The following is a 15,947-nucleotide window of genomic DNA, read 5'->3' as shown; positions in this document are numbered from 1 at the left end:
GGCTTTAACTTTGAAAGGGCATTTCCCTTTTTAATTAAAAAACAGAAACACTGCAAAGATGCACAAATAAAACATGAGGTCATCTCTGGTTTATGCTGGTAGTTGGGTTCTTTTTAACCTTGATAGCTAGTGAAGCAGTTAAGAATCAGAGACCTGGGTTCGGGTTTTGCACCCTGCACATAACTAGCTCTGGTCCTCAGTTTCTTCATCAGCAAAACTAAAATAATGACACCTTCTAGGATTATTGTTTAAGAATGAGGCAATTTACATTAAAACCTTAAGTGTCTGGCACGTAGTAACCACTCAACAAAAGATAATTAATATTACTAGCTCAGGAGTAATCTAGATATGTCGCATATTGTTGAATGTAATCATGGAATTCTACCAAAATGCCCCTTGTTGTCATGGGTAGAACACTGCGTCAGATTTAGCACAGATCTGATGAGCGACGACGCCCCCCTCCCCCCTTAGTCTCCTTCTATGTCGCAGCAAAATAACGGGCAAGTGGGGATAGGGAGCAGCAGCCGACAATAACAAAAAAGAAAAAGGCCCCTAAATCACTCTATCTATCCCCACAGCCTCAATCCATCACATTCTTCATCTGCACCGAGTAACGCTACGCAAGGCTAGGGAGGGGCGGTGGGGAAGACAAATGGGTGTTCTTAGGAGGGTATCTATTTATTTTCTCCGTGCAACATTCCCCTCTGGGATGTGACAATCTCAGTGCAAGAGAGAGTGGTCCCAGTTAACACGCAGCGAAAAGACACGGGTGAAAAAAGGGGGACCAGGGAACTGAGGGGTGGCTGGGTGGGGGGCGGGAAGGGATTATGGAAGAGACCTCCAGCACACCCCCCAATACATACGCAAATTCAAAGTCCGGCTCTGGACACAAACGACTGAAGACAGGAGGAGAACCCGAAGTTCTCAGGGAGAAGCAACAGTCACCTCAGCTGCGTCCGCCCGAAGTCTGCGCTCTGCAGCCCGCAGAACTACAACCTACCCAAAGCCGCCCAGAGCTGGTTTGCAGCACGCCGATCTACGTAACCACAATCCAGCACGAGGACTAAGCATATTTCGCCATCTTTATTGTGGTTACGGTCGGACTTTTTTATTCCTGGCTTCTATAGTCTTCCAAAATATGATCCTTTTGGGTCTGGGATAAACATTTGAGCTTGAGACGAAAGCAGGATAAAAGAAAGCAATGAGAAAAGCACCCCACTAACTCAGCCACTACTACCTCACATTCTGGTTTGCCCTCACTCAAGATGGCCACCAGCGAAATGGTGCAATGACGTGAGAGCGCTACCCTGGTTGCCAAGGAGACGTGAATACCGGAAATGCGGAATTCGGGGAGGGCGCGCGCGCAAGGACCACAGGCAGCTGCCTTGGCGTCATAGGTCCTGACAGGGAAGAAGTTGGCAGGTCCTGACAGCGGAGAGCTGTGGCGGCAGTACCTCCACGAACAGACTATTCCAGTGGGATGGAATCGCTAGTCGCGGACGCCGGGACCTGCGAGACTGAGCAAGCCCTTTGTGAGAGACTGGTTGTTGGAGGTACTACTCGGGAGCCTGCAGTCTCGACGCCCCTGGGAGCCGCCCGATGGAAGCTCCTGCGGCAGGTAAGCAGATGCCTGCTCGCCTCACCTATGCCTCTGGCCACTCCCCTGGCAGGTACCTGGAGAGCGGACTGGCACCAAGAGTTACTTCTCAGTTTGCCGGAAGCTACTGGAGAAGCGCCCTCTTGCTTCACCTAAGTCCCATCAAAAAAGAAACCGGTGGGGTTGGGCGGGTAGCCAGTCTGGCACTGCTGAGCTCCTGGGAAACTCAGATCCAAGTAGAAGACCCCTTTTTAGACGTTTGTCTGGGGGGCTTTCCCTTGCTCGCCAGTCTGATACGTGGAACCGCAGCTCCCCACCGCGCACTGCCCCTTTCCAGCTTCTGATTTGCCTCCTTCCTAAGGTTCTTTCTTAACTCCCAGTTTGGAACGTGTCACCGATTCCCAGTCTGCACCCCCGTCCCTAAGTCTCTTGGAGATCCACGAGGTCGCCAATGCTGGGACGATGACACCACTTGGATTGCCTTGGTTTCTTTGCATATAGCGGAGCGTAAAGAGATCAGGAAGACTGTTTCTCTCCCTCTCTCGCCGTGATGTGAAAGGCAAAGGTTTATCCTGTGGCTTGAAATGATCAGCGGGACACTTTGTGTCCAAGGTGTACTTGTCGGAGTGCGTGGGTGGGTTTGTTGAACGTTGGTGTCTTCTAGTACTTGAGAGTTACTGCTGTTTCGGGTCACTCTTGTGTAGGTTTGACAGGAATTCTGATTTGTGCTCACTGACATTCTTTCCAAACTCCGTGAGGTCTCCTGCAGAAAACTTTACCCAAGTAAGCTTTCCACTTCTGCGTCTTGTATTTGGAGAAGAGCTTTGCAGCTTACTTGAAATGGTGTTTTAAGTAGTTTTTGGATTTTCTTTGGAGTTGTCTTGAGGCATGTTTCATGCAGTAGTCTGTTAGTGTTGTTTCGACATAACTTGTTAGCATTAAGATCATTAAGATTATTTCTGACAGTCTTTGCAGAGCATTAACATTTTGGTTTCGCTGTAATGTTATAAATGGTATTGTAGGACAACAAAATGAATATCCTTAGAGATCATTGTCATGAGCACTGTCTATAATGAAGTAAATATCTCCCCCCCCCCACTGGGATTGAACCCAGGGGCGCTTAAACACTGAGTTATATCCCCAGTTCTTTCATGGTTTATTTTGAGATAGGGTCTTGGTAAGTTGCTTAGGGCCTCACTAAGTTGCTGAGTGTGGCCTTAGCTGAGTCTGGACTGGAGCTTGTGATCTTTCTGCCTCAGCCTCCCTAGTCTTTGGGATTACAAGGTTAAGCCACCTGGCTGGGGGAAATGTCTCTTAAAATAGAATTATCAAAGTAGTAAATATAAGCTTTAAGTTATCAAATTATATAAATATGTATATGTATATAATATCTGTATCTATCTATCTATCTATTTTTTTTGAGCATTCCTAATCTGAAATTCTAAATGCTCCAAAATTTGAAACGTTTTTAAGTATTGACATGAGCCACAAGTGGAAAGTTCCATACCTGACCTCATGGATGGGTAGCAGTCAAAATGCAGGTATACTAAATATACTATATGGAATTAGTTTATGCTGTGTGTATAAGGTGTATATGAAATATAAATGAATTTCATGTTTAGACTTTGGTTCCATCCCAAAGATAGTATGTATATGTGTATGTATATATATATATATATATATATGTGTGTGTGTGTGTGTGTGTGTGTGTGTGTGTATATATACACACACACACACACACACACACACACACATATTCCAAAAATTCAAAATAATCTGAAACATTTCTGGTCCAAAACATTTTGGGTAAGGGGTTAATTTTCATTCTTTCTCTCCCTCTATCTTTATACATATATACTTTTAAAAAATATTTATTTCTTAGTTGTAGTTTCACACAATATCACTTAGTTATTTTTATGTGGTGCTGTGGATCGAACTCAAGAGTCCCACAGGTATGAGGTGAGCGCTCTACTGCTGAGCCACAACTGCAGCCCCACATATATACTTTTTTAGGTAGACACTGTCTTCTTTTGTTGCTTTGCAACAGGAATTCAGTAGTTCTTAGTATAATAAAAACCCTAGTTGACCAGCACTTATGTTCATTCCAAATTGCTGTCTAAATCAATATAGTATCAAGTTCAGCTGTGGCTGCCGTTTGAGCTCTGCACATTTTTACATTTAATGGTATACATGTACCTACTTGGAGTTTTAAAAATCTTTTCTACGTGGTCAGTGACTGCTCATCCTCCACTCCTCTACTCTACTTTGACAGCCCCCAATTACCTACCCCGCCATTCCTCCCTCTGTCCCACTCACTCGCTCCTCATTCTGCTAGGAAACTCCTTTATTATTTCAGGATTATTAGAGTCTTTCTCATTAGAATGGGAGTTCTCCCTGGGGATAGATGATGTGTTATTAATCTCTGTTGTCTGTTTCTAGCACAGGGCCTAGCTAGTTGGTTTTAATGGATACTGTTAAGAGCTTGTGGAAAGTATCAGATTAAGGACAGTCTTTAAGTGGCCATAGCCCTGAGTCCTTAGTGCAGTGTATTTGCTAGCTATTGCTGAGTAACAAACAACAACAAAACCAAAAACAAACATCACGTTGACATAAAATAGTGAGCATTTATTTTGTTTGTACATGGGCAACCTGGGAGTTGACTGATATAGGCTGGGATCAAGTGGCTTTATGCTAAATGCTTGGTCCAGATGTCCCTAATCCTTGGGCAAGCTAGCTGGCATATTCTTGTGGTGATGGCATAGGTATAAGAGAGCAAGCCTAACTACAAAAGTATATAAGCCTCTGCTTGCATGATGTTTGCTAAAATCCTGTTGGCTAAAGTAAGATATTTGACCAAGTCCAAAGTTAGGGGACCAGGAAATATATTCTTCCCTTGGAGGTGGTAAAGAGGAAGTGAATATTTTTCTAAAATAATGTAATATAACACATATATTAAACATTTGCAAGCTCTTATTAATGTTTAAAATGGATGGACCATTCATTTCTCATTTACACCCAGAACTGGAAAACTGTGAGGAATCTAAGCATTGCTAGAGTTATGCAACTCTCTTTTCCTCCCTCTTTATTTTATTTGTTCTTTTTAGATATACATGACAGTAGAGTATTTTGACATATTATCTATACATGGATTATAAATTATTCTAGTTATGATCTCATTCTGTGGTTGTATATGATGTGGAGTTTCACTGGTGGTGTATTCATATATGATCATAGAAAAGTTATGTCATTGTATTGTTTTTCCTATTTTTGTCCCTTCTCCCTTCCCTTCATTCTTCTTTGTCTAATTTGTTGAAATTCTATTCTTCCCCCAGCCCACCCCCTGCTGTGTGTTAGCATTCGCATATCAGAGAGAATATTCTACCTTTGTTTTTTTGGGATTGGCTTCTTTCACTTAGCATGGTAGTCTCCATATCCACCCATTTACCAGCAAAAGGGATACAGTCATTCTTCTTTATAGCTGAGTAATATTCCATTGTGTATATGTGTGTGTGTGTGTATGTATGTGTATATATATATATATATATATATATATCTCACATTTTCTTCATCCATTCTTCTGTTGAAGGGCACCTAGGTTCCATAGCTTAGCTATTATGAATTGACCTGCTATAAACATTGATGTGGCTGCGTTACCTTACTATGCTGATTTTAAATCCCTTAGGTATATACTGAGAAGTGGGATAACTGGGTCAAATGGTGGTTCCATTCCAGGTTTTCTACAGAATCTCCATACTGCTTTCCAAAGTGGTTGCACCAATTTGCAGTCCCACCAGCAATGAATGAGTGTACATTCCCCGGACATCCTCACAAACATTTATTGTAACTTGTATTCTTGATGGTTGCCATTCTGACTGGAGTGAGGTGGAATCTCATTGTAGTTTTAATTTGCATTTCTCTAATTGCTAGAGATGTTGAACATTTTTTCATGTATTTGTCAACCATTTGTATTTCTTCTGTGAAGCATCTATTCAGTTCCCCTGCTCATTTATTGATTGGGTTTTTTTTTTTTTGGTGTTAAGTTTTTTGAGTTCTTTATATATATCCTAGAAATATATGCAAAAATTCTTAATAAAGTATGTAAACATATTAAAAAAGATGATCAAGTCAGTTTCATCCCAGGGATGCAAGGTTGGCTCAACATATGGAAATCAATAATCAGTAGACTTAAAGACAAGAATTATGTGATTATCTGAATAGATGTAGAAAAAGCATTTGATGAAATACAGCATCCATTTATGTTTGAAACACTAGAAAAACTAGGAATGGTAGGAACATACCTTAACATTGTAAAAGCTATATACATAAAACCCAAGCCCAACATCATTCTAAATGGAGAAGAATTGAAAGCATTCCCTCTAAAATCTGGAACAAGACAGGGATACCCTCTTTCACCATGTCTATTCAACGTAGTCCTTGAAACTCTAGCCGGAGCAATTAGGCAAAAGAAAGAAATTAAAGGGTTACAAATAGGAAAAGAAGAGCTCAAACTATGCCTGTTTGCCCATGACATGATTCTATCTTTAGAAGACCAAAAAAGCTCCACCAGAAAACTTCTAAAACTCATAAACAAATTCAGCCAAGTAGCAAGACATAAAATTAGCACCTATAAGTCAATTGCATTCCTATATACAATGATGAAAGAGAAATTAGGAAAACCATCTCATTCACAATAACCTCAACAAACAAACAAACAAACAAACAAACAAAAACTTGGGAATCAGTTTAACTAAAGAGGTGACAGACCTCTACACTGAAAACTACAGAACACTAAAGAAAGAAATTGAAGACCTTAGAAGATGGAAAGATCTCCCATGTTCTTGGGTAGGCAGAATTAATATTTTCAAAATGGCCATACTACCAAAAGTGCTATACAGATTTAATGCAATTCCTGTTAAAATTCCGATGATGCTCTTCGTAGAAATAGAAAAAAGCAATCATGCACTTCATCTGGAAAAATAAGAGGCCCAGAATAGCCAAAGTAATCCTTAACAAGATAAGTGATGCAGGAGGCATCACAACACCAGACCTTAAATTATACTACAGAGCTATAGTACCAAAACCAGCAAGGATTGGCACCAGAACAGACATGAAGATCAGTGGAACATTGAAGACACTGAGACAAACCCACATGAGTACAGTTTTCTTATACTAGACAAAGTTGCCATGAACATACATTGGACAAAAGGTAGCCTCTTTAACAATTGGTGCTGGAAAAACTGAAAATCCATATGTAGCAGAATGAAATTAGACTTTTATCTCTAACCCTACACAAAACTCAAGTCAAAGTGGATCAGGGATCTTGGCATTAGATCAGAGACCCTGTACCTGCTAGATGAAAGAGTAGGCCCAACTCTCCATCGTGTCAGCTTAGGAACCGATTTCCCCGACAAGACTCCTAAAGAGCAAAAAGTCAAGTCAAGGACCGATAGATGGGATGGCATTAAACTAAAAAACTTCTTCACAGCAAAGGAGACAATCAAGAATGTGAAGTGAGAACCTCCAGAATGGGAGAAAATCTTTGCCACCTTCACTTCAGAAAGAGCATTAGTCTCTGGATATACATTATATAAAGAACTCTCTCATGTGTGTCAGCTTCATGACATCTGTTTGTGTCTGCTTCAGTAGGGCTCCAGTATTATCTCACAGCCCTTCACTTATGTTAACTGTTTGATATCCTATAATTTTGAATTTGCATATTTTTTCAAAATGAGAATTTAAAACTAGTTATTTTTATTTAACTATACCACAGAAAGATTTAGATTTAGTTTTTATTCCAGAATTATTTTTTTCACACATATAAATGTGTGCTCTGGACCCCATATAAGTCTGTTTTAATAGCAAAGGTTAACATACTTTTCTTATCTTCTGTATGCTTTTTTAGAATTAATTTTTTTTATTGGTGCATTATAATTATACCTAATTATAGGATTCACTATGACATATCTTTATTATTTATTGGTACTGGGGATTGAACTCAGGGGCACTCAACTACTGAACCATATCCCCAGCCCTATTTTGTATTTTATTTAGAGACGAGGTCTCACTGAGCAATTCATGCTTAATGCCTTGCTTTTGCTGAGGCTGGCTTTGAACTTGTGATCCTTCTGTCTCAGCTTTCCGAGCTGCTGGGATCCCAGGCATGTGCCAGCTTATTTTGACATATTTTTACATGCATATATTATAATTTGATCAGTTTCATTCCTTAGTACCTTCCCTTTTTCTTCCCTCCTCCCTTCCTTTACTAGTTTCCCTTCCAGCAATTCACATTTTTGAGAGAAAACTTGGTTGGCCTAGTTCATTATTGTTACCAGGTTGTACAAGTTGCAGGCATTGGTGTCTAATGCCTACTTTGTTTAATTAGATGAGATCTGGAAGTCAGTGGCTCAGTAGCCATAGACGCTGTGGACGTTCATTTATTTTCCTGGGTCTCTTTCTTGAGTCTCTTTACTTGGTAGTGAGGATGTGGCTCAGTGGTAAAGCATGCTTAGTTATTTATGAGGCCCTGGGTTGGATCCCAGCACCACCAAAAACAAAAACTAAAACTGAAAAACAAACAACTTACAGGAGTTCTTTTAAGATTTTTTCCATTTCCGATTATTTTACAGTGTAATTATTTGCCAGTGCTAGAAATAATTTCATTTTCTGTTTTCTACTCGTATTTATTTTGTGTATTCCTAATGCAGTTTTTTTTTAATTTAACATTTAAAAACATTGCTCATTGGGCCAGGTGTTGTGGCACACCTAAAATCCCAGTGTCTCAGGAGGCTCAGGTAGGAGGATTGCAAATTGTAGGCCAACTTCAGCCTTTAACAAAGCCCTAAGCAACTTATTGAGACCCTAAACATAAATATAAAAAGAAATGGGATGTAGCTCAGTGGTGAAATGCCCCTGGGTTCAATCCCCAGAACCAAAACAAACACAAACAAAAACAAATCCCTTGTTGCCTATTGGATAGATATACACAAACTCAGCTGAGATTGTCATAGTGTTCTTTACAATATTGAAAACTAGAATTAATCTTGTGCAAAGAACAATTTTAATTATTCACAATTTTAACAATTTTAATCAGCTGGAATTAGTTGACCCTTTTAGAATTTAAGGTAGCTACTTGTCTATGTATGTATAGATGGATGTGTAATAGTGCTAAATGGTGGATTCTGGGTGAATTTTTACTTCTCTGTACTTAAGCGTTTTTTTTTTTTTTCTTTTACAGTGAACATAATTATTTTCAAACCATCTTTCATCTATTCCAAGGTGCACATTTAAAAATTTTAACCACTTTGCAATTGGGATATGTGTATTAGTTGATGACATGCCATGGTCAAATGACAGTCTATTCAATATATAACATCAGAAGGAAGAAAAAAATTTGAATTTTATAAGTAGTAGTATTTCATATTTGATGAATAACAGTTATGGGGAGGACTTTCCATTTTGAGTTAAACATTGATGACCCTTGACTACCAGAAAGATAATTCCATGTGAGTGATTAAAATTGTTCTTTGCACAAAATGCTATTCAGTAGAAGACCTGTTATTTGAATTGGTTGATTGACAAAGTTGTTTAAAGAAATGAATAATAAAAATGATATACATTCCAAAGTGAAGTTACAATCCGAGTGACAAATCCTTCTAGATATTTATAATAAGTTCTCCAATTTTTTTAAAATATTTTTTTAGTTGTAGATGGACACAATACCTTTATTTATTTTTATGTGGTGCTGTGGATCAAACCCAGTGCCTCACACATGCTAGGCAAGCGCTCCACCACTGAGCCCCAGCCCCAGCCCCAGTTCTCCAAATTTTTATAATTAACTTCCTATTGAGAGTAAAATTTTAAGCAACTTACATTCACCCCCAACTTTTTTTTTTTTTTCAATTTGAGAGGGTTGCTGTGTTACCCAGGCCTAGCCTTCAACTCCTGGACTTAAGTGATCTTCCTGCCTCAGCCTCCTGAGTAGCTGTGCCACCATACCTGGCTAACAACTTTCCTTTATCAGGCAAATTTACCTTTATCTTTCCAAACCATTCCACATAGTTACACAAACATTCAACCCAGTTGTGGAAGCAATAACTCTCTTTTAGCATTGTTTTGTTAGATCTTGTAATATTTAATTGAAAAAATTAATTATTTGTCAAATATTAAAATTGTTATTTGAAGAAAAACTGGTATAAATGAGTTTGTGAAAAGGCACAATTAACTTGACAAGATACAATCAATAGGGAAAGGCAAGAATAGTGCTTTGGCCATCACCTTTCAGCTTACATGGTCCAGTTTGAATATTTAGTAGAATAAAGAGTGTCTGTTAATCTAGAATAGTTAAGACAGCTAGTAACTATATTTTGTGCTCTGTTCAGCCTCTGATTTTATTGTAGGAAATATATAAGAGACACTACAGAGCACGTCTTAGAAATGGTTGTGTGTTGTACTTGTGATCTTGCACTGAGGGAGCATTTATGGCTTTTCTTAGCATTACTTAAATTCTGCAGCAATGGCTCAACAGTTTGGGTCTTCAGTGAAACCCATGCCTTTTGGAGCTTTCAAACAACCTCATATTTTTTCACTGTCTACATATTTTTTATTTTATATTGCCTTCTTGTATTATAAATTCTCAGTAGAAAAAGAAGCAACATTGCTCTCTCACCCCTAGTTTTTGCCATTTTAGGAAGCTACTATGTTTAGGTATGATCTCATGGCTTTAGTTAAGACTCCAAATATTATTTATAAAGTTTATATCCTTCTTGCTCTAAACTGAATTGAAGGGTGTTTTCTAACCCTTTGCTTTCATTTCTACCCTCATATAACTACTTTTCTCAAGTTGTTTATTGTTGAATTGGGCGAATGGAGTAAGGAGAATATCTTAGTGTCTTGAACTTACTTTACGCTTTATTGCAGAACATCTAACATTGTTTTGGCACAGTGGAAAGAGCTCTGACATCATCCACATCTAGAGCTTAATCCAGGCCTGGGCCTACCACTTACTATTTGCTTCTTTATTATTATTCTCTATCAAGTGTGTAGATCTTTATGGAATGTACTTTAGTTTTAACTTTATTCTTTGTTTTATGTACCTACTTTTGCTTTCCATTTATCTTTCTCATCTACATTTCATCAAGTATTATATTGTTGTGTTGTGGATCTTCTTAAACCCATGTTAATTCCTTTTGTAGCAGGTGTGACATAAATAAACTCCTGTACATGGTGGGAATTTGGGTAACTTTTAACTTTCTAAGCCTCATTTATTTTTTAAGTGGTCACCATAACTCATACTTTGTAAGGTTATTTTGAGGATATAAGATAATGTATGTAATATTTTTGGGTCAGAATCTGCCAAATCATAGATTCAAAATGAATACTAAGTATTGTTGTTTATCATTATGATTTTTTCTAGTTATTTAATTCTCTTTGGAGCTTCTATGATGGGCCTTTTAAAAAAAATTTTTAGTATTATTTTATTTTTTAACAGAGGTGTTAGTCTCTTCTCTTTATTTTCATTCCCTCTTTTTAACATGGTTGAAGTAATATAGAATCTTAAATGCTTTCCCTCTGGCTTTGTTTGATTCTCCTTGATCTTTCTTCTGTCTTGAGATCTGGATAGACCTAATTCTTCTTCCTTTGAAAGATTTTTGGAGAAAATCCTAACTTTTGACTCATGATTTTAGAAATTCTAGCCCAGGGACAACTGGATGTGTTGCTTTTTGGCCTCTGATGGGGATGCTGTGGAGCAATGGCAGGGAGTGTGATGGATCAGAAGGCTTACTTCATGGCAGGAAGCAAGAGAAAGCTCCACAGTCCCCATTGAGGGCACACTCTCAGTGACCCAAGGACTTCTCAGCCTCTTCTCCTGAAGGTTGCACTGTCGACAGTCATCCACGGGCTGTCTGTGGACTGCATCAGCATCACAGCCTACTGAATAGGAGAATCTGGTGTCTGGGAATTTCCAGTGAACATTTCCTCTGGCTGACTGTCCACACACAATGTGAGCCCTGTAGAAGCTCTGCTCAAGGTCCCACACAGCACAGGGGACCGTGACCCTGACCTACTGCAGCTGCACAGCCCCTCTGAGATGGGTGTGACCTGCCAAGATGCCAATCATCCTGCTAACCACAAGACATTAGGAAGAAAGAGAGAAGAGAGAGAGAGAGAGAGAGAGAATATGAATGAATTTTTTTTTTCAGCGGACACAACATCTTTATTTTATTTTTTGTGGTGCTGAGGATCGAACCCAGCGCCCCGCACATGCCAGGCGAGCGCGTTACCACTTGAGCCACATCCCCAGCCCAACACAGGAGCTATTTTCTAATTGTCTAGCTCCAGCTCCTGTGTGGACTGGAACTATCAGAGACTCCATCTTTTGAACCTATCTTTCGGACTTTGTCTTTTGTTCTTCACTAAACTTTATTTAGTGTTCTTCACTAAAGTTTATTCTAAACTTTAATTTTTTAGGTGGCTTACATCCTCCTGAACAGGAAGAAGAACCTCCCCTAAGGAGGCATTGGACGCCTGCCCATATTCCACCACCTCCCAATAATGTCACCTTGGGGATCAAGCCTTTAACACATGGGCCTTTAGGGGACATTTAATATCCACACCATAGCATTCCTCTGTCTGACCTGCTATATCCTGGCATTCTTAAATACCTGTCTCTGATGGGGCTTTGGTTTTTTTTGACTTCCCACTGATGGCACTTAGATTCGCCTAGTCTCTTTGTCCTTTTGGATTTTTGCCAGTTTTGTTCCCTTTCTGATATTTTAGGGAGTTTTGGGAGGGATAGGAGATAACTGTATATGTGTTTTGTCTACCTTGTTTAGCACAAAGTGAGTTTATTGAGCACTGACTCTAAGGAGAAACTTCTTATGTGGTATAGATTGTCTTTTATAATTTTTACCAGTGGCTTTCAGTGTACAACTGTTGTGTGTCAGGTACTTTATTAGCAGCTACAAGGCAAACATTACTGTTCCTTTTTATAGCAGAAGAGACTGGGCTAAAAGGATTGTAAAGATGCTTATACTCATGCAACTATCAAGGTACAGGTTTTCTACAAGGGCCCTTGCTCATTTTCTGAGTGACACTGCTTATAGAAAATATTGGTTAATAGGACTCTCACGTACTTATGTTCAGTTTCGTTAGTTCTGAAGTGAACAGTTCAGATTAATAAATGAGTCTTTGTGTTTAGTTGCATACAGTGTTTATCTGATGGGCCTAGGGTCCCTAGAACTCAGTGCTTTTTTTTTTTTCTCATCTTCTGGGAACATTTTGACATAATCTTATTTGCTATGACATTGATCTTAGATTAAATTGTTCATTGATTTAGAGGAATAATAAAATAACTTGACTTTGAGCAATTTCCTTTACTCCAGATAATTCCATTTGAATATTATTTAATTATATACATAGGGGTTAGAAGGAGACATTCTAGAAGTGGTAGATGATAAGGTTATTAACTTGATGGGAGATTTTCTTATCTTCTCAGCTCACAAAGCTATAGATATTATTCATTTCCTTAAAAATATCTGGATCTTAATTTAAGCTATTTTCCCCTCAAGATATATTCATAACCGCAACATTTTCTTGCATGGTTTGAAACTCAGTTTGCCCTTCTAAACATAAAAATTATGACATTGTTGGAATAAGGGTTCCTTTTCAGAGAATAGTAACCATTGTAGCTGCTTTTAAGTAGAAAGGATATTTAGTAGAGTGAATCAAGCATTTACAGACTCACTGGAGGGACGGGAGAAGCAGCCTGAGTCCCTAGAATAACACAAAGCTGGCCTGCCAAGACAAACGGGAAGAGCCTGAAGCTGGCTCTAGGATCACAAAATAAATAAATAAATAAATAAGCTGAGGGAATAATCACTTGAGCTTACACATGGCCAGGAACAGTTTGTGTTCCCATTAGCCACTAAATAGGGTAGAGGGGTTGGAGGGGAAGGGAGGAGGAATGGGGTTAGAAATGATGGTGGAATGTGATGGACATTATTATCCAAAGTATGTGTATAAAGACACAAATATACTTTGTATACAACCAGAGATATGAAAAATTGTGCTCTCTATGTGTAATAAGAATTGTACTGCATTCTGCTGTCATGTATAAATAAAAAAAGAAAAGGAAAAAACTCTTATAAAGAGTTTTACATGATTTGAATTTTGCTAATTGTACCTTAATGGTGTTTTAAAATTGTTTCTCTATCTCTTGCACTTTCTAGTTCATAAAAGTTTATTCTATGGAGGATATAGAAGCTTGATCGTATTCAGATATGATGTTTTTCATTTTGTTAAGTGGCCAATATAGTAATGGTGTGTATTTATTACATAATCACAGTGATATCTATTCCATCCTTTCCTTCCTTCCTTCCTTCCTTCCTTCCTTCCTTCCTTCCTTCCTTCCTTCCTTCCTTCCTTCCTTCCTTCCTTCCATACTTCCTTCCTTCCTTCCTTCCTTCCTTCCTTCCTTCCTTCCTTCCATACTGAGGATTAAATCCAGGGTCTTACATGTGCTAGGCAAGTGCTCCACCACTGAACTACATCTCTATCCCTTTTTATTTCTTATTTTGAGATGGATTCTTGCTGAGTTGCCCAGGTAGCTTTGAATTTGTGATCTTCCTTCCTTGGACTCCCAAATAGCTGTAATTACAGGTGTGGGCCACCATGCCTTCTTCTTCTTCTTTTTGTTTTTGTGGTGCTGGGGATTGAACTCAGGACCTTGTGCATTTAAGGCAAGCACTCTACCAACTGAGCTATATCCCCAGCCCTGTTTCTCTTCTTAATGATGATGACCTAGGGTCATGAATTGACAAGAGGTTGGAAAATGGTGGTATTCTAATTTTGTCATTCTTTATTTTTCTCTTGAGATTTTGCTATAAGAAAAAATTTCCTTATCTTCTATTTGGTTACCTTCAATTACAGTTTCTAGAGGAAAGACATAAATACTTGATTCTTTTTTCTATTTACTAGTTTTCAAAACAATAAGTTGGTTTTCTAGCACCCTCAAATGGTCATGAATGAGGCATTTAAAAATGCTGTTGTCAAATAATATTGTTTTGTATTTATCACATATTGTATTTATTACATTGATTAATATTACTACTATCTTGTCTTTGGCCAGTGGACCCTATTCAAATTGGCTCCTGTCTCCTTTTGACATAAAATATAATTTTTTATAGCTTTCTTATTTTCTCGTGTGCAGGATGTTCCAGGCTCATTTTATACAATCCCTGCTATTTCTCCAATGGGTCTTAATTTGTTTTAGTAAAATAATATTTATAATCTAGGTATTAGGTATACCTATAAGTTTAATAATTGTTTTAGACCTTTTCAATGCTGCAGATATAGGAAATATATTTTTTAAAAATATGTGCATCACTAGTTTTTATTATACTTCCATTTTGATCCATAGCTAAAGATTTTTGCTTAACCTCATTGATATTACAGCTATTATCTCCTTTTTTTTCCTTAAAAATCTGGCTTTCAAAATGACATCAACAAAATTAGTCATTTGATTTATCTCAGAACACACACACACACACACACACACACACACATGCACACACACATGGTTCAGAATAACATACCTGTCCCTGCCTAGGTAAGTCTGAACTTCAACTTTTACCCTCTTCCATACTTACAAAGGCGCTGCTTATCTTCTCCATTCTTTTTTCTGGAATTGACAAATGTCCCCAGGAGAAAATGTTCCCAGAGAAAAGCCATGCTTACCTCTCTATATTTCCTTTTAAGACATTATACTGGTAAATCATCACTATCTTCTTTGCTGTCTGATGTCTTCAAGTATATTTTAAAATATTTTGTGCATATTTTTTATTTTTCATTTTTTTTGGCGCATCTTTTTAAGTTGTGTTCAGCAGGAGTTCGTCTGAATTATCTAATCCATCTTTGTTGGAAGTGAAAGTCCCTTCATCACTTAAGTTTTGAACACTTAACTTATGATATGTTTATATAATATGACTTCAATATTTGATTTTATTTGAAAGGTTCTGAGGCAGAAGCACCTGGATGATTGCCTGCGACGTGTGTCTGTAAGAAGATTTGAATCATTTAATCTGTTTTCAGTAACAGAAGCCAAGAAAATAGAAACTGAAGAGGAGGCTGGTACATGGGTCCAATATACAAGTGTCTTCTATCCTGAATATCGTATCTTCTTAAGGTAACTATTGTTCTAGTTAAGATTTTTTAAAACTGTTTTTTCTCTTGAAGTAGAAAACAATCTACCCATCCCCATTACTCCTTTTATTGAATTTTAGGCGGTCTTTACTTATTCTTTATTTTTTAGGTATTGCAACTTTGTGTTAGAGAATTCTGCGGCTTTAAGTAG

At 38.1% G+C, this 15,947-nt stretch overlaps 2 protein-coding genes across 4 annotated transcripts in view; one reads left to right on the top strand and one right to left on the bottom strand.

Moving 5' to 3' along the window:
• Prepl (prolyl endopeptidase like) overlaps positions 1-1,025 on the bottom strand; it is a 34,904-nt gene extending 33,879 nt beyond the window's left edge. Inside the window, exon 1 of one of the 3 annotated variants that reach the window (XM_048804453.1) lies at positions 864-1,025. The gene's annotated coding sequence lies outside the window, so the exon portion shown is untranslated. The remainder of the gene's footprint in view (positions 1-863) is intronic. The other 2 variants (XM_015479711.2, XM_015479712.2) reach the window with 2 other exon arrangements.
• A 326-nt stretch (positions 1,026-1,351) lies between these two features.
• The window catches only part of Camkmt (calmodulin-lysine N-methyltransferase), a 377,032-nt gene continuing 362,436 nt past the window's right edge, over positions 1,352-15,947 (top strand). Inside the window, exons 1-2 of the mRNA XM_015479709.2 lie at positions 1,352-1,618; positions 15,607-15,779. Coding sequence (XP_015335195.2) covers positions 1,481-1,618; positions 15,607-15,779 — 311 coding nt within the window. The 5' untranslated portion in view covers positions 1,352-1,480. The remainder of the gene's footprint in view (positions 1,619-15,606; positions 15,780-15,947) is intronic.

The sequence above is a fragment of the Marmota marmota genome, unplaced genomic scaffold (genome assembly GCF_001458135.2).
Source record: "Marmota marmota marmota unplaced genomic scaffold, marMar, whole genome shotgun sequence".
Lineage (NCBI taxonomy): Eukaryota > Metazoa > Chordata > Mammalia > Rodentia > Sciuridae > Marmota > Marmota marmota.
This window is presented reverse-complemented; position numbering and strand designations above follow the sequence as displayed.